This window comes from Vigna radiata, chromosome 6, assembly GCF_000741045.1.
Source record: "Vigna radiata var. radiata cultivar VC1973A chromosome 6, Vradiata_ver6, whole genome shotgun sequence".
Taxonomy (NCBI): Eukaryota; Viridiplantae; Streptophyta; class Magnoliopsida; order Fabales; family Fabaceae; genus Vigna; species Vigna radiata.
Genome location: NC_028356.1, coordinates 1,011,552 through 1,031,042, shown reverse-complemented (window position 1 = coordinate 1,031,042; position 19,491 = coordinate 1,011,552). Strand labels below are relative to the sequence as shown.

The window sequence follows — 19,491 nt, the reverse complement described above, 5'->3', positions numbered from 1 at the left end:
TTTTATTTGTACACTTAATTGATAGATCGGGTTGTTTTTCAAACGTTTTCTAATAAACTCTACAATAAAATAAACAAATTATCTAAATTCAATAATAAATAATGGTTACTTTAAATCATATATAACTTTGTCTATATATATATATAACTTTAAATCGTATTTAGATTTCCAACGATAACACATACATAATACACGGTTGATCATATACAACATCCCGTAATCAAGCGAACTCTCATTGTTATTTTCGTTTGGTTTAAATCTCTTTTTTGTTCTTAAGTTATAAGCGGATGTTCAGTTTAATCCTCGTTTTGTAAATCTTTGGTCCCTAAGTTATAAAAAATGTATCAAATGAGTTTTTTTTTTTGACTTGAAATTGGTTGTTTCTTAACAATTACTACATCTTTAGATTGCTCTGATTTGTTTCTTAAACACTTTAGATTTTCTTTGTACTTTGACCATAAACATAAAAGAAGGACTCATTTAATACATTTTTTATAACTTAAGAATTAAAGGTTTACATTTTTAAAAGCGGGTACTAAACTGAATATCTACTCATAACTTAGAGAGCAAGCAAAAAGAGACTTAGAGAAGAATTATCTCTTAACAAGAGCCACCCCAATCAATCATAATCACTTCACCTAAAATTCTAAACACAAAATTCCAAAACATGCTTGAGGAATACACTACATTACACTTGAAGGTCTAAACACAATAATCATAGAAATCAGAAATATGAGAAGTATGGTCCATGGTTAAGCTGGGAATCTTATCCAACTTAACAGGGTTGTTCTTTCCTCCTACCAGCTTGGCTGGGTTACCAACAACTGTAGTCCTTGGAGGAACATCCTTGATGACAACAGAACCAGCACCAATCTTTGCCCCTTCACCAACCTTAATATTCCCCAAAATACAAGTTCCAGCACCTATCAGAACCCCATCACCAATTTTTGGGTGCCTGTCTCCAGAAATCTTACCAGTCCCTCCCAATGTCACACTATGCAGAATTGACACATTGTTCCCTATCACAGCCGTCTCTCCCACCACAATCCCAGTTGCATGATCCAGCAAAATCCCACTTCCAATCTTAGCCCCCGGATGAATATCCACCGCAAAAACCTCAGAAACCCGGTTCTGAATCATCACAGCAAGAACCTTCCTTCTCTGCAGCCACAGTTTGTGAGCCACCCTGTGAGCTTGACACGCCAGAAAGCCTTTGAAATTCAAGAAGCAGTGCACGAGGTTCAGGCATGCCGGGTCTCTCTCCTTAACTGCAATCAGATCACTCTTCACAGCAGCCATGATGGCTTCGTCAGTTTCCAAAACCGTGACAAAAAGATCAGAAAGGGTGCTGCAAGGAAGGGATGCATTGCTGAGTTTGACGGCAAGGTGATTGGCCAACGCCGTTTCTAATGATTTGTGAGAGAGAATGGAAGTGTTGTAGTAACCTGACAAGATGGGTTCCACAGTGACATCAAATCTTGCTTCATCCTTCATTTTCATCCAGACATCAGCAACTTCAACATCTTCAATTTGTTCTACAGAGGAACCACTGTGCAAGGTGCTGGCTTTGTGTCTGCAAAAGGGTGAGGAGGAGTTGAAACTTGGTTTGAAGCTTTTGGGGTAACCCCACCAACGATGATGGGTTTGGAACACTTGTTTTGGTGATGGAGTGAAAAGGGTGGAATGGAAATGGCTGACAAAAAAGAGGGACACTTGTTTTGGTGTTGAACTCAGAAGGGAGTGCCTTCTCAACATGATTTTGAGGCAAAATTGAATAGTTTGATGGAAAATGTTATGTGATTGTGATCTGTGACTTGAAGAAAAGCTGAAGCTTTAAGGTTCAGAAGAGCAGATTCCACATCCCAATTTCACTGAATGATGAACTTTGAAGAGAGAGATAACAAAAATAAAAAGTATTTGAATCATTGGTGGATTGGTCAAAGATAGATTTTGGTGTTCTTCAGCTTTCCCTGCAAATAATAATACCCTTTGGATGCATCACACGTTCAAAAAAGTTTATATTTTTAAATTTAATAAACCAATATCTTTTATGTTATAATAATCAACCAATCAATTTAAATAATTCATTTATCGACCTATCTAAAGAAAATACAATATGAAAAGTCATTTACACTTCTCTTGTGACTCCTTGAATGCTTTTTTTTTTTTTATATCATATATGAGTTTTTATGCTTTTTTTTTTAAGTTGTTTTTGAATGACATGCCACAACTAAACTGTTTGTGAAAAAAAGGAGAATCTTTCGGTGGATAAAAAAAATATTTTTAAAAAGTTGCATATTTTAAAGCTATTTTTGCATTATTGGCATAGTACAGTAAATGGATTATAAAATTAAAATTTATTTTGGACCGAACATGGAAGAGAAGACATAATTGTCTTGATCCTTGGCGGCTGGTTTATACATATAGAAGTTTAATTGTACTTTTATTTCTCATATTTTAATTTATTCAAGATTTTTTAACTCCTGTCATGTTTTTTTATTTGGTTTACTGTTAGTTCTTAAAATTAAGTTCTTCAAACTATATATATAGTTCATTACTGAAGATATAGCATAAATATGTACATCTTAATTAAAAATATATTAGTCATTCTGTTGTTTTTTTATATATTAAATTTTTTGTCTGTAAAAACTTATTCTAGTTATAATGCATTGCGATAACATTTATTATTATATATAATTTATTATTTAATTTATTTTTTTCAGTTTTCCCAAGTACACTCTTAAGAATTCAAGTTATGTTGTCAGTAATTTGCATAATTTTATTTTATCCATTATTTTGTATTTTCCCTTTATGGGCCAAACTTAAATGTCCCACTTGGTGGATCCAGGTCCAAATAAATCTGGCCCAATCGAGCATTTAGACTACAAAATAAATAAGGCAATTGTTTCATGCACCCCCATCAAAATTCTTCCGGCCAATTGCACCACATAATCACAGGTCATTCCAATTTAATAAGATAGAGGTGATTTGAGAGGTAGATATAGGATAGTGAATAATGAACATTTGGTTTTTAAAATTGACGATGAAACATTCAATTCTTAAAACCGATGATGAAACATTTGGTTCTTAAGACTGATAATAAAACATTCAATTCCTGAAACTGAGAATGTAACATTTGATTTTTAAAACCGATAATAGAATATTCAGTCTCTTGTAAGATTCTATTAAGAATATTATTCAATCATTCTCTTTAGACTTCAATCACACAATAACTTAGATTTACGATGATTGAAAGATAACTATGAGAATTGGTTTTTCCTATCTTTCACTGTAGCCACAGAAACATTGCGTGCGCTGTAATGCAATCCAATTCAATATACAATAAATTGAAATATGAAACCAAACTGTGAAGTGAACAAACAGGTTAATTTGGTGGTTGGTCCCCATAACCTAACAGTGTCCACCGTAACCATCTATATGAATGTATGCATGCATGTTGACCAAAGCAACTTCTTACAAATTAATACACAGAAATTATTTCCATAAAAATATTCCATCCAGTGTTCGTACAATGGTTGCTGATGAGTTCTTTATAAACTTAAACCAGACCAACAAAATCACTCCTTCATGCATGATTCTCTTCATCAATTTCTTCATTCTCATTCTTAGTGTTATCATTTCTCTCACTCCCTGGAATTCAAATCCTTCGATATTATTTCCTTTATCACATTACCAAGTTATTAAAGTGTGTTGTTTAGTAGTTGGAGGAGGAATGAGTAAGATAAGGCTGATGTTATTATCATCAGGTTTGGTTTTCTTGGTGTTGTTGTTGAAGTGTGTTGGTGATACTGATAGCGATCATGCTGGAAACGTGATTACGTGGGATGATTTCATGGTGGATGAAAAGGATACAACATCCAACGTTGGTGGTCGAGTTATTGTGGTCGATCAAAGTGGTAACGGAGATTCAACAACAGTTCAAGCAGCTGTAGATATGGTTCCGCAAAACAACACCCAGAGGGTCAAGATATACATATATCCTGGAATATATAGGTTTGTAACAACAGTTCAACTTTTTGTACTCATTTTCATCATATAGCTAAGATTTTCTGTAGCTTTTCTCATGCCTCTTAGGATCCTACGAGTTCTTTACTATTTCACCATCTTTAGATGAACACTGTTTTTATCAAACACTTAATTTTTGTGGCTTTGTTGATGATCGTTTGCATATTTTTTCTTTTAAATGTAAAGCAAAGTTCATGTCTTTGTTTCTGAAAAGAGTTATTGGACTTACCCAAGATCGATCTTCATTTAGTGATTGTTATGTTATGATAATGAAATGTGCAGTAATGAATGTTTTGGTGGCACGCAATTAACTTATGCAGAGAAAGAGTGCATGTGCCGAAAAGCAAGCCGTTCATTTCATTAATAGGTAAACCTAACATAACTACGAATGCAAATATAGCGGCTATAGGTAATGGCATTGGCATAGTTATTATCACAAACAGTACAAAGGCATCAGACAAAGACTCCAACGGCCAAGAAATGGGCACAATTAGTACAGCAACCGTATGGGTACAATCTGATTTTTTCTGCGCAACAGCTCTTACAATTCAGGTAATTTATTAGGAACTAACTACATTTTGCAAATGGATTCTTTTCTTCTTGGAAAACTTAATTGCTGCAATTGGAACTGAAGTAAGCATCATTATTCAATTGTAATAGATCACATAATTATTATAATTATTCATAGTATACAAATATATGTAAATTTTATTTTATAAACTGATTTTGTAGAGTTAAATTAAAATTATTGCTTTTGTTCTACCTGTTTGGCAGAATTTGGTAGATAAAGATGCAGATAAACGTCAAGCAGTAGCATTGCGTGTAGACGGTGATAAAGCTGTATTCTATGGAGTTAGGCTTGTGGGGGAGCAAGACACCCTCCTTGATAACACAGGAATCCATTATTTCTATAGAAGTTACATTCAAGGATCTGTTGATTTTATATTTGGCAATGCTAAATCGTTGTTTCATGTAAATAACTTCCCCCATTTTTATGGTTTACTTCCTTTTTCACAAACAGTTTATATGCAAAATCATTTTTTCTGACACTTTGGTGGAAGCAGGAGTGTGTTGTATACTCTGTAGCTGAGTTTTGGGGAGCAATTGCAGCTCATCACAGAGACTCAGAAGATGAAGATACAGGATTTTCATTTGTTAATTGCACAATCAAAGGAAGTGGTAGTGTGTTTCTTGGGAGAGCATGGGGGAACTATGCAACAACAATCTATTCAAACTGTGACATGGATGATGTTATTAATCCCTTGGGATGGAGCGATTGGGGTGATCCATCAAGACAAGGGTATATAATTTCAACTCACATTTAGATCATCTCAATTGTCATATCATAAGAAAAAGCTGTTAGAAATCTTCACGAGTTTAAAGATCACTCCCAATTTCATACTGTGGAAAATTGCAGACTCTTCAAAAAAAGAAAAATAGCATTTGAAAATCACTGCAAAAAAATCAGAACAATGTTTTGAAATTGTTTTCTTTTTTTCTGGTTTTGCAGAACTGCAATGTTTGGAGAGTATGAGTGTTCAGGAAAAGGATCAAACAGAAGTGAGAGGGTGGAATGGTCGAAAGCTCTAAGCAGAGAAGAAGCTGAGCCTTTTCTGAGCACAGACTACATATATGGAGATGGATGGCTTAGACTATAGAAGCCTCTTCAGTTTTTTCTGCCAGTAATTATTTTTTTTTTAAATTTACTAAATTAGGTAATTTTTAAAATAATTGTGGATATGATAATTTATTTCTTGACACGATTTTATACGAAAAATTTGTGCCAAAATAACACAATTTGAGTCCAGAACATTTTTTTTAAGTTAAATATGATTTCAATTCTAAATTAAAGTTATATACTTTGACAAATTGTTTTCATAATGAAATTATATCATCCTAACACAACTTATCCATATTTATAATTTTTTTTTTTCAAATTTTTTCAAATTGTCCTTTTTGTAAATTCATATTTTATAATTTTATAATTGTATAATTTTTTATAGTTTTAATTTTATAATTTTATTATAATTAGATTGAAAAGAATAAAAAGGTATAATGCTACTCTTGCCAACTGAGTACGTTTATTAAATTAAAGAGAGGCTATTAAATAACACTCATGTAACAGAATAGATAACAGCTAAAAAAATAAAAGTACCTATAAAGTAGGCATTATTTATGCAATAACAGAAAGTGCTTACAAATGAGGCATTATTATGCAGAATAAAATATCTCTTCATTCCCTCCCTTAAACTGACTTCCAACATGTCAGTTTATTTCAATAAATCAACCATTCTCATCTTCTTCATAATCATAATATGTGAAAGCGAGTATATTTTCTTTTTTAACAGCTTCCTCAAATAAAATTGGATCTTCACTCTACTATCTCAGCTTCATCTTCTTCACTTAATCCTTCTCCAGTGACAAAGTCTTCCATCCAGCTTGGCTTTCTTCTTTCTCTCCCTTGAATTATGTATTCCTGTGAATTCATTGTTGCTTCATTTCGAATGACACTTTCATTATGTTCACTATTCGCACCATCACTATCAACTTCAATATTTTCTTCAAATTCATCAATATGTAACTTATCATCATCACCCCCACAACAACTTAGTTTCTGTTTGCTCTTTATAATTTGGACCCCAATCCCAACTCTTCTCTTCTTCAAATATAAAGTCTTTACTAATAAGAATCCTCTTTGTCTTAGGATTAAATAGACGATAACCCTTGGACTCTTCACTAACACCCAATAAAATACAAGGAAAACTTTTATCATCAAGCTTACCTCTTTTTGCCTCTGGTATGTGCACATGAGCCAGGCATCCCCACTCGAAGATGGTTTATTGAAGGTTTAATTCCACTCCAAGCTTCTTGTGGAGTGATGTTCCTCACAGCATGCGTTGGACATCGATTCAATAAATAAAATGTCCAGTTTACAACTTCAGGCCAAAATAACTTGGGAACCTTTCTGGCAGAGAGCAAACAACGTACCATATTCATAACAGTTCTGTTTTTGCGTTCTGCAACTCCGTTTTGATGCGGTATATAAGTTGTGGTAAGTTGCCTTTTTATTCCATGTTCTTCACAAAATAGCTTGAACTGAAGAGAGTTAAACTCCCCTCCTCTATCCGTTCATAAGCATTTGATGGATGCTTCAACTTCCTTTTCCACCATTTTCTTGTATGATTTGAAACACTCCAAAGCTTCAGATTTTTCGGAGAGCAAATACACCCAACCTTTACGGCTATAATCATCAACAAATCTTAAAAAATACCTTTTTCCACTATTTGAAATGGGTTCTATTGGACCGCAAATATCTGCATGTATAAGTTCCAAGACCTTGCTAGCGTGCCATTTACTTGTCTTAGGAATTGGATTACGATGTTGTTTGCCAGTGAAGCAGTCAGCACACATGATACTAGAGTCGCTGAGTTCAGGTAGTCCATGAACCATTTGTCGTGTTTGTAGTGTCTTCACGCCTTTGTAGTTTAAGTGGCCAAACCTTTGATGCCAAAGGTAAGTGAGGTCAGAGGAGGTGTGTAGACATTCTTCAATGGGTAGGGTGATAGATCTTTCATTGAAGAGAATGAACATATGGTTGCTACTCATTTTTGTATATGCGATCAAACCTTTAGACGGATGATAGATTTTGCATGTTCCTTTTTGTATAAGGATAGCAAGGCCCTTTTCTTGTAATTGTCCCATGCTTAACAAATTTTTTTGAAGCTCTGGGACATAGTATACATCATGAAGAAGGAAGGTTGTGCCATTAAAAGTCAATTTGACACTTCCTATTCCAAGGACAGTCATCTGAGAGTTGTTTCCACATTTGACAAAATGTTGATCTCCATATGCCAATTCTACAAAACATACCTTTATCCTGACACATATGATTAGAACACCCTGAATCCAAAAACCATGCATCACTCCTTTTGGATTCCTTTTCTACAGTAGCCATCAGAAGAAGCTCTTCTGTTTCATCTAACTCTGCATAATTTGCTTCTCCTTTGTTCCATAGAGGACATTCATATTGAAAATGTCCCAAGTGGTGGCACTTGAAACATTCCACAGTGGCTTTTGAAGAAAATTGTCTTCCTCTTCCCCGTCCACAACCACGATATATTCCTCTTCCTCTACTGCTTTATGATGTGAGTACTTGTTCATTATCTTGGTAGACCTTTTTAAATTTTTGCTCATGGACTACCAAGGAGCTTTGAAGTTCATCAATAGACATTGTCTCTGTGTCCTTTGACTCTTTGATCGAAACCACGATATAGGTGAAACGTGGTGTCAACGTTCGAAGTATTTTTTTCAACCACCTTTGAATCAGACATAAGTTCTGCTTCTCATTTTGTTTGCTACTGCCATGACTCTAGCAAAATATTTTGTGATGGTTTTTATTTCTGTCATTTCAAGTAACTCAAACTCCCTTATCAATGCATTGAGCATTGATTTCTTCACACGATCATTTCCTCCATATTTTCTTTTCAAAGAATCCCAAACCATCTGAGATGTGCTCCTATCCAGAATTTGTTCGAAAATTGATCTATCAATTGCCCTGAAGAGGTAATTTTTGACTTTGTGATCTTCAATTCTGGATTTCTCCAACTGCTCTGATTCTTCACTAGACAGAACAGTACCCTCCACAGGCTCCTCAACACCATTTTTAATCAGATTCCAAAGACCCTTGGCACATAAAAATTCTCCATCAGTTCACTCCAATGATCATAATGCTGACCGTCAAAGTAAGGAATTTTTGAGGAGAATTTGTCATTATTCATCTTCGTAAGTTGCAGCTTCTGTATCAGGCCCACTAGGAACTCTGATATCAGTTTGAAAAGAATAAAAAGGTATAATGCTACTCTTGCCAACTGAGTACGTTTATTAAATTAAAGAGACTATTAAATAGCACTCATGTAACAGAATAGATAACGGCTAAAAAATAAAAGTACCTACAAAGTAGGCATTATTTATGCAGTATAAGAAAGTGCCTACAAATGAGGCATTATTATGCAGAATAAAATATCTCTTCATAAATGCACACACCACTTCAGAAAAATAATAAAAGATAATAAACTTCATAACAATGATGGTTCCATAACACTTAATCAACAATACACAAAACTAAAATTACTTAATTTGCACTTACATTACTATGAGATGGTTCCATTTATCTATATTAACAATAACAACACGTGAGTAAAGAATCATATCACAACTTTCACCAATGCCTTCAAAATCTCCTACAATAACATATTTAAATTCATCACAAACAACCTTTACAAACCAACATAAAATAGATTTAAACAACATGCACAAAATCATCTAATAAAGTTCTTAGAAAACTCAGCCATCAACAACAACATTAACATTAAAAAAAATGCATAACCTATGAGTTTATGGTTCTATGCACCTCGATACTACGAAAGACTCTTTTTCTACGAACAACGCCCAAACCTTCAAGAAAGGAGACACCTTTACTGTTTGATCGAGAGAGCAAGAGAGGCAGAATGTGAAAATGCTGGTGGAGCAACATTGGTAGAGATGATCTTTGAGGTCGCAATGGATGACAAAGGTAGGAAAAATGACAAAAGGGAGAGAGGAGGAAATGATAACACATAAACGTGACGAGAAAAAGGAAGAAGAGAAGCAAGAATGATAGAGAAACAAGGAAAGAAAAAAAAGCGAGAGAGAGACAAGGGAGAGAGAGAGCTTCAATGATGGGGAGAGAAAGAAGATGAACAAGAGAGATTTTCTAAATGAATTTTGAGAAACCAGGAATCCATTTTTCCTTTCGAAATCACTCTCCATGTAAAATTTTTGTTTTCTTTTAAATATTTAAAATAGACCAATCATAAATTAGACTTAACGTTGTAAAAATATTAGCAACACATAATTATTAAAAAAATATTTTCCTAAAATTCATGTCATTATAATTAGAGATAACAAAAATATTTTTGCGTGTATATGTGAATAAAATATGGTAATTAATTTTTAAATAAATATCTAACAAATAATATAGCTGGTAACCGATGAATTTTTTGATTCGATAGAATAACAAGTGGAAACTATCCATACTAGATCTACCTTATTAATTGTTTTTTTCTTAAATGCCCATAAACAAACTGCAGCAATTTTTATATAATCTCATCATACAATATAACTATAATCCTTATTTTCAGCTTTAACTGCTCTTTTCTCATCCAACTCGATAATTAATCAAATGTTAATTGAAAATTAATATAACATATAAGTATCAACTCTTAGTTATTTAAATATTATTATTAAGCTAAGCACATTCAACATATCATAAATTCATCTTACCTCTTATATTTTGCCATTCACAAAACACTTCAACATTCACATTCCAGCTCAAACCACATAGATCAAACATTCAACATTATTATCACATAGCAAAAAAGAAAAAATAAAGTTGTAGGCAAAGTATTTCAAGATCGTTTGACATAAAATAAGGGAAAAAGAAGATTTCAAAGTCTTTGAATCATATAGCACAAGGTAGCATAGTGGACAAATTATTCACTCAAATTCTGTTATTATCTTCTGGTGTTCATCTTTTCATACCATCTACCAAATTCTGTTCATTTACAATATGGAAGTGTTATTTTAGAATTCTTGCACAAACAGTTACAAAATTATTTAATTCTTTTACGTAACTGCCAATTATAGAAGCATAAGATGGAGAGAAAGAGATTATTAATAGTTTTCATTGAAAGCTGAAAGGATCATGAAACTCATACACCATCACTCATCATTGCACCTTATTATATATCTTCATTTTCAACTTTAACTTAACTAAATATTATATTAAGAATCATATATAAATCGATAATTTCACTGCCATTTTACTCATTAATTTGATATCATCTCACCTCATATATATACTTTGGAAAACAATCTTAAACATTCACACTGGTATCTGAACCATAACTTAAAAAACCCAGCTCCAACCACACTGTTACAGAAGAAAAAAAGAGAAGGAAAAGTAATATTACCCACATACAAAATATTTCAAAATGTTTAATTTTTTTCTTAACAGGGTGGTAACGGTTACCATATATATTAGTTTGTGATTTATATATAAAGGAGTAAAAAAAAAGAAGATTTAAAAGTCTTGAATCAAGCAAAAGAACACGACAAAAGGTGGTATAGTTGGGAAGTTACACTAAAAAATTTGCATCCCATGAATCTTTCAACTGCTCTTACGTTATTGCCTTCATCACTTCACACCATATAGCACACGTTCTGTTCATTATATGATAAACTTTAAAAAAAGGATAAACTTTAAAAAGAAGTATACTTTCAGTTACCCAACACTCTTTCTTCTGCATTAGGCAAAGTCTCATTTATTCAACGTTTATGGTAAGAAAAAGACAAGAAAACAAGTGTCTCAGTCACATAGACAAGGTTGTCTAAATTCCTTGTATTAAACCCAGAAACGAACCTATGTTTATTTTCTTAGATGTTTCATAAAAACGATATGCATGGCTTACTAGGATTGGAACGTGTATATATATATATATATATCACCATAACGCTCTCACATTTATTGCTATCAGCTACTCCACGCCTCAACTCTAAAAATAAACCGTTACACCACATATTCATCAGTAACACAAGCTTTTTGTTCTCGTTTGGAGTTTCATTTTCTCACTTTGATCTTATAATAACACCCCAACATTTTTGACACGCATACCCTCTCTCCTTCATATGCTTGGTTCCTTATTCTTTCTGTGGGAACACAATGATGACGATGCAGTTGATGTCTTCCGGAGTTGTGTTCTTGTTTGTGATGGTTTTCTTGACGTGGGTTCATGCGGTTTTAGCAGAAGGTGAAAATGGCCATGGTGGTATTAGGAACTACATTAGTTGGGAAGATTTGCAGGTGGATGAGCAAAGGTTAACTTTGAAGCGTCATGATGATGTTAGAGTTATTATTGTTAACAAATATGGTTGGGGGCACTCCAAAACTGTTCAAGGTGCCGTGGATATGGTTCCTGATAATAACAAACATAGGGTGAAAATTTACATTTATCCAGGAGTTTACAGGTCAGTCATCACTTGCATAATGTACATGCTAGCTTTGGTGGTGTTTTTCTTCTAAAAATTGCAGTTTTGTCATTTTGAAAGTTAGATTTCATCACCACTGTGTCATTATAATTCAGTTCTAATCAAAAGCCGTGTTTCTATTCAATGCCTATTCTTCTTTTGAAAGCACAATCTTTTGTTTTTTGATTTGGTTGATGTTTTCAATAAAAACTTTACTTACCCTTTTGTTTGTATGCAATATTTGCAGAGAGAAAGTGCGTGTGCCTGTGAGCAAGCCTTATGTATCATTCATAGGGAAAAGAAACCAAACAGCAACTCCTGTTATTACTTGGAACAGTAAGTCATCTGATAAAGGCACAAATGGCCAAGCATTGGGCACCTTTGATACAGCAACAGTTGGAGTGGACTCAGATTATTTCTGTGCAAGTGGGGTCACTTTTGAGGTAAGAACACAATTTTTGTATAAATTTTCAACAGATTCAATAGAATTTATCAGATGAAAAATCCTGAAACACAGCCAAATTCATTCAAATGCAAAAATTGGATGACTGTGGAAAAGTGACTGCATTACATTACACATGACAAGTACAATTTGGATAATGTCAAACACCAATGTTTGTGTGCAGAATTCAGTGATTGCAACGGCTGGTGTGAAAGGGATGCAAGGAGTGGCACTGAGGGTGAACAGTGCAAGAGCCATGTTCTATCAAGTGAAGATAAAGGGAGCACAGGACAGTCTCTTAGACAACACAGGAAGCCATTACTTCTTAAAGTGCCACATCCTAGGAAAAGTTGATTTTATCTTTGGCAATGCAAAATCACTGTATGAGGTAATAATATAAAATGAGCCTTCCTTTTTCTATGTTAATAGAATAAAAACTAGTGACCAAGTTAATTTAATTCTGACCCTTGAGAGCTATGGAGCAGAATTGCCTTCTTGAGTCAATAGCAGACAACTTTGGAGCGATAGCAGCACATCATAGGAATTCAGCAACTGAAGACACAGGTTTTTCTTTTGTGGGGTGCAGTATCAGAGGAAGTGGCAGAGTATACCTTGGCAGAGCATGGGGGAACTACTCTAGAATTATATACTCCAAATGTACTATGGATGACATTATTATTCCTGAAGGGTGGTCAGATTGGAATCACTCAGATAGAAAGAAGTGAGATATTATTATAATTAAAGATGATTACATGAAAAATACGATTTAGTCACTAACTTTTTTCTTTGTTGAGATATGACATGACAGTATTATTGCATAATAGAATTGATGTATGGAATTTCAGGACTGCAGTGTTTGGGGAGTATGAATGCAATGGAAAAGGAGCAGATAGAAACAAAAGGACAGCTTGGTCAAAATCATTCAGCTATGATGAAGCAGTGCCTTTCCTTCAGAAGAGTTTCATAGATGGAGACCAGTGGCTAAGACTATAACATTCCGATGCATTAAATAATTTATTAAGTTTTGCAGTTGTTAATTATCTTACATATCCCACATATTGAATGCTTTTTATGTGTATGTGTGATGTGTGATTAGAGTACGTACAGGCTCCCATATGCTTAATCTGTATCATAGTTATAGAGAATATTGATGTGCTCCTACCATTGTTAATACTTGAAGCAGCACTTGACATGACATGTTATTTGGTCTTCTATTGAATGCACTAAAATCAGAAGGGCATTATATGAAAATAAAAGGTTTGTGAAGAAGGAAAAATAAAAATGATTGGTCGGTGGACCATTTACTTTAAATAAATTAAATAATCTTTGTTATTATCTTGGAACGAGATGTTCAGTTGAATAATAGATCAGACCGAGAGATTTACTCATATTTCGAATAATGATAATTTTAAAACAATTATTATTAATATTATTTATCTCAAAATATTAAAATAGACATTTGACGTACATAAAGAATTAAAAAAATTGAAATCTTTGTTCAGCGAATTAAAAAACACTAATCCCAATAAAAGCATACTTTACTTTTTAATAAGAAATTGATATCATCAATATTATTACATCATTTAATTCCAAATATTTAAAAAAAAAGAAGACATTTTACAAAATAAAAGAACTAAATTTAAAGAATTAATTGAAAAAACAATACAAGTAATTCTCCCTGATTAACATCTATGACCTATTATTTTTTAAAACTCCAGTCGTATCTCAATAATCACCACGTTCTTCCTCAAAACTGAAAAATATAAAAAAAAAAAAAAATCCAATATTTTGTTGGAAACTATAAAGCTCAAACATGAAAAACTTTTTGTAATACTACATCGATATTCAATACGAAATTGAACGAATAATTAATACTCCTATGCAAGCAACTAGCATTAAATGTTCAAAATAAAAATATGATATACCCTGAACAAGTGACACAACAGAAAGTGCCAACCAAATGAACTATAATTCGATCGGGTAAGATCTTCTATTATGTCAGTTGTAAAAACTGTGCAACTGAATCCATTAGCCAATTCTGAGCAAATATAATCAAGATTAATAACCTTGTTCGGGAATCAAAAACTCATCAGGTGAAAAGGAACTCCATCCACCTAAATTGATATGTGCTTTCCAGCAACAAAATTACAACAGGCAAAAAAATAATGGTTCGAAGACATGGGTTGCAAGACTCCCATAAAACAAAACCTACATTTTCTCTATTGTACGTAATAACTTGTCAACTCGCAGTGACCTCAAAATCAATGGAAAACTGATCAATCGACTTGCAATGAAATTGACAATCTCATTTGCTAGCCCCAACAAACAACAATTGTTATCGACTTGCAATGAAACTGGCCATCTTATTTCCAGAAGCGACCACGATGCTTCTGTTCTTGCATTCTCCTGCATCATTTGGAAACACCCAGAGTAAAAATGTTAGCCAAACAGAACAGGATAAATTACCAATGTATCAACTAAAAGCACAAAAAGAACCTTCATCCACCAACACGAACTCAATCTCTATGATTGAACAGCAATTTCATCACAACCTTATGGGGATATACATAAACTACCCAACAAATATAGTTTGATTTCACATCCAACACTTAAGGGAATATTTTGAACCTCGTAACATCTAGTACAGACTATCTCAATGCACCCAAATCCTTAAATAAAATGGTCAAAACTTGGGTTGGGTGCGGGTGGGGGTGGGGGTGGGGGGGAGACAGCAATTATAAATTATAATATCTATGAAAACCACCCCATCTGTTTCCCACTCCCAAAATCACATTGTGTAATATAAACCGTGCTCTGATAGATGGATCAGAAAACAAGAAAATACAACAACACTCTAACTTCAGCATCCATGCTCAAGACCGTCCCTTGTGCCACATTAACATATAGGAAAGATAGAAATATCAAATTTGATACAAAAAAAACCCTGCGAACTTGAAATGCTATTAGACCAGACAAGTAAAGGTGCACTAGGTTTAATTTCTGTTTCATTTAGAGTAGATATTTTCAATGACAATCACTAAAATGCCACTTTGTTTTCATTTTGTTTCTTGTTTTCAAAGTTATGCAAAAGAAAAATAGAATAACAGCAAAAGCTTAGTTTCGTCATTCACTTAAAAAAAATTGAAAACAACACTACATTCACATACATAACTATCGGTAAAAACACAATTGAACACAAACCAAATGCAATCAAGAACGTGTTTGACTTGTTCTCTAGTTATTAATTTTACACGTTCATTATAATTATAAAAGTTATATACACTGCTTTCATCAGTTTTTTATTTTAAAATTAAGAAAATGCTAAAAATAGAATAATCTTCAAGGTTTGCTAAAAGATTAAATGTTACCTCTGATGCTCTTTGGAACGCCTGATAAATTCACTGGGAATATCACATCCTTCGTAAGAGGCTAGCACTGGTCTTATATCAGATGGACTACTACGGGCAACAACTGCAAATAGATATAGAAGAAGGCAATGCAACTTTTATAAGCATTAAAGTCACCACAATAATTTCAAGCATGAATTTGTTTATAATTACATCTCAAGGGAACAGAGTTATACTGAAGGAGTGATATGAAAATAAAAATTATAATTCAAACATGGTCTCATTCTTCAACATATCTTAAAGGAATGCTTACACTCAAGAAATGGTATAAAATCCAAAAGGGCCGTGTCATCTATATCTTGCTGCTGCCATGCCTTAATGGGGACACAGTTCTCGGGCTGCAGGCAACTTTCCAGAGCATGGCCGCTTAAATAAAGGACTTTTGCTGGATTTCTGTTTAGTTTAGAAAGATCCTGCCAAGCAAAGGATGGAAAAAGCGAAAAATATCTCATTAAAAGAATATCCAGAAAAGCACATGTGATGTATCATAATAAAACCGTAGGTTTTGTGTTTACATTCTTCAGATGTAAGTAAAATTATCTATTACTATTATTATATCACACACACAAGCAGGCAATATCGCTAAGATACTTGTTCTTATTATTTGCCATGATAGGCTATACTCCTTTCACAGGAATTTATATGTATAATTTGAGAGACAATACTATAAGAAGATAAAAACATACTCTAAAGTGTTTCCCATCCTGATACTTAGTAGCTGGCCTTGACAGCCTATATCTAATGCAATGCTTGGTATCCAGCCTTTCTATAACAGGGTCAACAAACTGCACAAATCAACAAATGTAAGGAAATCTTAATACAGGGGAAAGTATAGAGAATATAGAGCAGAATCAGATTACCATATTCTGTTCGTCAGTGTACACTACTATTTCATAGAACTGAGCTAAATGTTCCAAGAAGGCATCAACTCCAGGTCTTTTGAAAGTCTGCCAACCTGTATCTCGCTTTACATGCCATATGAAAGTAAAATTCAATATTATAGTCATAGTAAGGACCGGAGCAATGTAATAAGAGATCCAATGCATTTTTTGTGACACAAAGTACATAAAGAATTGAGGAATGTACGCAAAGCAGCACACTCTTTACTGTTGGTTGAAATTCACGAGTATCAAGTTCATTGGCTCCAAGAGATTAGTGCATCCCACATGAATTTCAACCAATACAAAAGAGTGAGTTGAAAAGAAAATGCTGCTGTGGTGCTGCCTGATGGCACTTCTCATAAAGGGAATTGTCCCTCAAAAAAGCATAACACTACCTAGCAATTATATTTTTTACCAGCAAAGAAAAAGTGGGTACAGTAGACATCTTACCGTCCAAATGTAGTGAATCAATGTTTCATTCAGATCAAGAACAAGGGTAAACACATGTTGCTCCTGAGGAAGCAAATCAGGAAGTAGCTTGTCCGTGTATGGTTCAGTATAACTCTAAAAAGAAGCCAGAGTACCATATTAAACAAGGTAAGAAATAGATTACCTTAAAATGACAATTGTCGACCAAAATCAGCATACTAAAAAGCAAGCACATACCTGAACTAGTTCTTCAATTAGCCTTCTTGAATCCAAATAAAACTCCACTGCTTTAGTAGGCACTGGAGTATCACGTAAAAAAGAATAAGCATGTCATTAATAACAAAGGTATACAAATTTATAACGAATTGGGAATTGAATACCACAACCCTCCCCCTAAAAAAAGTCCACACAATGTCAATTTGTATCCAGTGATGCTCCTCGACAATGGAAGTTCTTGCCCCTAATTTCTTATTGAAACTTGATAACATACCACATTCTCATCCACTTTTTTTTTTTAAAAAAAATTTCTTCAGTATATGAAAGGGCATATAACGGGTATAATTACACAGAACCTATGGCTTATCTGAATATGACCAATAAGTTAGCATAAGTCATTTAATTAAATGAACAGAGCAACCCTAATACAGGATAAGTGATGTACAGACTAAAGCTTACAGAGAACCTATGGCTTATCTGAATATGACCAATAAGTTAGCATAAGTTATTTACTTAAATGAACAGAGCAACCCTAATACAGGATAAGTGATGTACAGACTAAAGCTCAGAGAACGCACCTGCCATTGCAGTTGAATAGAGCAAACTTTGAAATTTCTGCACCAAACATGGACTAGAACATGTCACCTTAGGATATATTAAACTGAAGAAACTGACAACTATTATATCGAAATCAGCTAGAATCCAAAACTATGTAACACTGAGGTCCAGTGTGAGAGCATTTAAAAGATGGAGAATAACAGAAATTAACCCAATATCAATAAAGGGTTTACACTAACAATGAAAAACTACTGTATCAAATGACGAGCAGTGTTGGCAACAGACTCTTTTGAATACACTCTATTTTTAGCTAAAATTTATTGAAAATCAAAATTTTCTGTGGGTTTTACTTCTTATTTAATGAGTCTCTCTTGATTTTGTAATTATCTATAAATTTTAACAAAAAGTAATTTGTGTTGTAGAGTGTGTTACTGACAATCCCAATCAAACTATCATCAGAACTTTAAAGTGGTGGACCACAGAAAAAAAAAATTAATTAAATGCTGGCAAAGTAAATTCTACGCACAAATGTGAAAGTTAGTAGCCAATGCAGCCCTACGTACAATATAGCAATAAACAACAACCCAAAGGCCATTTCATCAACAAAATTCAGGTTAGGAATTAAACCCGCAATATGATTCTAACAAATCCAGATAATAAGATCAAAACACAGATTCAGCAAAGAAAAATGAATATGAAGACAGCTTGAAAAGGAGTCAGAACTTACATCGAGCGCAGTGCCTCCATCAGCAGCAGTGTGTTTGGCAGACTCACGGAAGGACTTCGTTTTCTCTTCTATTTCCTCCAAGCTGTAAGCTGCTCATCGCGATCCAAAAGAAAAACAGAATAATCAACTAACATCAATTCCAGATTAATATGATTGAACAACAACCCTAACCCGAAATAAGTAATACACGAACACACAGAGACACGCAAAAGATACTTAGATTCTACGAAATAAGTAAATCACTACAACGAAAATGGAAAGAAAAATAAAACGAACCGTAAGAAGCGTAACCGGCAAAGCCGGTGGCTCCGGTAAGTGCGCCGACAATGGCGTATTTGAGGAAATTCCAGCGCCTGGGAGAAGGAGGAGGAGGGAGAGGAGCGGAAGCTGCATTAGGAGAAGGAGGAGGAGGAAGAGGAGCAGAAGCTGTATTGGTGCAGAGGAATCGCTTCGATACGGATGAAACCGCGCGAGATCGAAGGATTCCCAACGACATCGTTGGATTCTTGTGAGCAGTGACAGAGAGCAAGAGAAAGAGGTTCAAGTAGGGTTTTTCTCCGGCGCTCTTGAGAAAGAATCGCCCATCAGCTTCTACTATACCCTGTTTGGCTACGTGTTATTCCGTTCCTTCGTATAAACGATTTTTTATTTATATTTATGTACGAAACAAATAATCATATTAAATATTAATTAGTTGATGCTTATTGGCAATATAAACCGCCTTACAAAAAAAATTAATTA

The 19,491-nt window shown here is 33.9% G+C and overlaps 4 protein-coding genes across 4 annotated transcripts; 2 read left to right on the top strand and 2 right to left on the bottom strand.

Moving 5' to 3' along the window:
- Nucleotides 1-600: 600 nt before the first annotated feature.
- On the bottom strand, nt 601-1,967 carry LOC106763905 (serine acetyltransferase 1, chloroplastic-like). Its single transcript, XM_014648080.2, has one exon. The coding sequence runs from the start codon at nt 1,753-1,755 to the stop codon at nt 703-705; it is 1,053 nt and encodes a 350-aa protein (XP_014503566.1). The 5' UTR covers nt 1,756-1,967; the 3' UTR covers nt 601-702.
- Nucleotides 1,968-3,446: 1,479 nt separating this feature from the next.
- LOC106763196 (pectinesterase QRT1) lies at nt 3,447-5,801 on the top strand. The gene is made up of 5 exons (XM_014647407.2): nt 3,447-4,014; nt 4,347-4,578; nt 4,801-4,998; nt 5,091-5,326; nt 5,537-5,801. Exons 1-5 carry the CDS (start codon nt 3,455-3,457, stop codon nt 5,682-5,684), a joined length of 1,374 nt encoding a protein of 457 aa, XP_014502893.2. The 5' UTR covers nt 3,447-3,454; the 3' UTR covers nt 5,685-5,801.
- A 5,634-nt stretch (nt 5,802-11,435) lies between these two features.
- On the top strand, nt 11,436-14,344 carry LOC106763195 (pectinesterase QRT1-like). Its single transcript, XM_014647405.2, has 5 exons — nt 11,436-12,090; nt 12,338-12,533; nt 12,717-12,920; nt 13,018-13,253; nt 13,378-14,344. The coding sequence occupies exons 1-5, from the start codon at nt 11,786-11,788 to the stop codon at nt 13,523-13,525; spliced, it is 1,089 nt and encodes a 362-aa protein (XP_014502891.2). The 5' UTR covers nt 11,436-11,785; the 3' UTR covers nt 13,526-14,344.
- A 224-nt stretch (nt 14,345-14,568) lies between these two features.
- LOC106763130 (mitochondrial import inner membrane translocase subunit TIM50) lies at nt 14,569-19,386 on the bottom strand. Its single transcript, XM_014647323.2, has 10 exons — nt 19,027-19,386; nt 18,751-18,839; nt 18,044-18,080; nt 17,487-17,548; nt 17,271-17,384; nt 16,800-16,904; nt 16,626-16,724; nt 16,193-16,352; nt 15,901-16,003; nt 14,569-14,938 (listed from the first exon to the last, which is right to left on the bottom strand). The coding sequence occupies exons 1-10, from the start codon at nt 19,244-19,246 to the stop codon at nt 14,896-14,898; spliced, it is 1,032 nt and encodes a 343-aa protein (XP_014502809.1). The 5' UTR covers nt 19,247-19,386; the 3' UTR covers nt 14,569-14,895.
- Nucleotides 19,387-19,491: the final 105 nt, after the last annotated feature.

What these genes read in the sequence shown, in the direction of transcription:
- LOC106763905 (XM_014648080.2), bottom strand. Translation starts at nt 1,755, where the DNA reads ATGTTGAGAAGGCACTCCCTTCTGAGTTCAACACCAAAACAAGTGTCC.
- LOC106763196 (XM_014647407.2), top strand. Translation starts at nt 3,455, where the DNA reads ATGTTGACCAAAGCAACTTCTTACAAATTAATACACAGAAATTATTTC. An exon ending in ATATATCCTGGAATATATAG is followed by an intron (nt 4,015 to 4,346) that starts GTTTGTAACAAC and finishes TAACTTATGCAG; the next exon opens with AGAAAGAGTGCATGTGCCGA. An exon ending in GGTGATCCATCAAGACAAGG is followed by an intron (nt 5,327 to 5,536) that starts GTATATAATTTC and finishes CTGGTTTTGCAG; the next exon opens with AACTGCAATGTTTGGAGAGT.
- LOC106763195 (XM_014647405.2), top strand. Translation starts at nt 11,786, where the DNA reads ATGATGACGATGCAGTTGATGTCTTCCGGAGTTGTGTTCTTGTTTGTG. An exon ending in ATTTATCCAGGAGTTTACAG is followed by an intron (nt 12,091 to 12,337) that starts GTCAGTCATCAC and finishes CAATATTTGCAG; the next exon opens with AGAGAAAGTGCGTGTGCCTG. An exon ending in CAAGTGGGGTCACTTTTGAG is followed by an intron (nt 12,534 to 12,716) that starts GTAAGAACACAA and finishes GTTTGTGTGCAG; the next exon opens with AATTCAGTGATTGCAACGGC.
- LOC106763130 (XM_014647323.2), bottom strand. Translation starts at nt 19,246, where the DNA reads ATGTCGTTGGGAATCCTTCGATCTCGCGCGGTTTCATCCGTATCGAAG. An exon ending in ATGGAGGCACTGCGCTCGAT is followed by an intron (nt 18,081 to 18,750) that starts GTAAGTTCTGAC and finishes TGTTTGGTGCAG; the next exon opens with AAATTTCAAAGTTTGCTCTA. An exon ending in ACACTGACGAACAGAATATG is followed by an intron (nt 16,725 to 16,799) that starts GTAATCTGATTC and finishes TGATTTGTGCAG; the next exon opens with TTTGTTGACCCTGTTATAGA.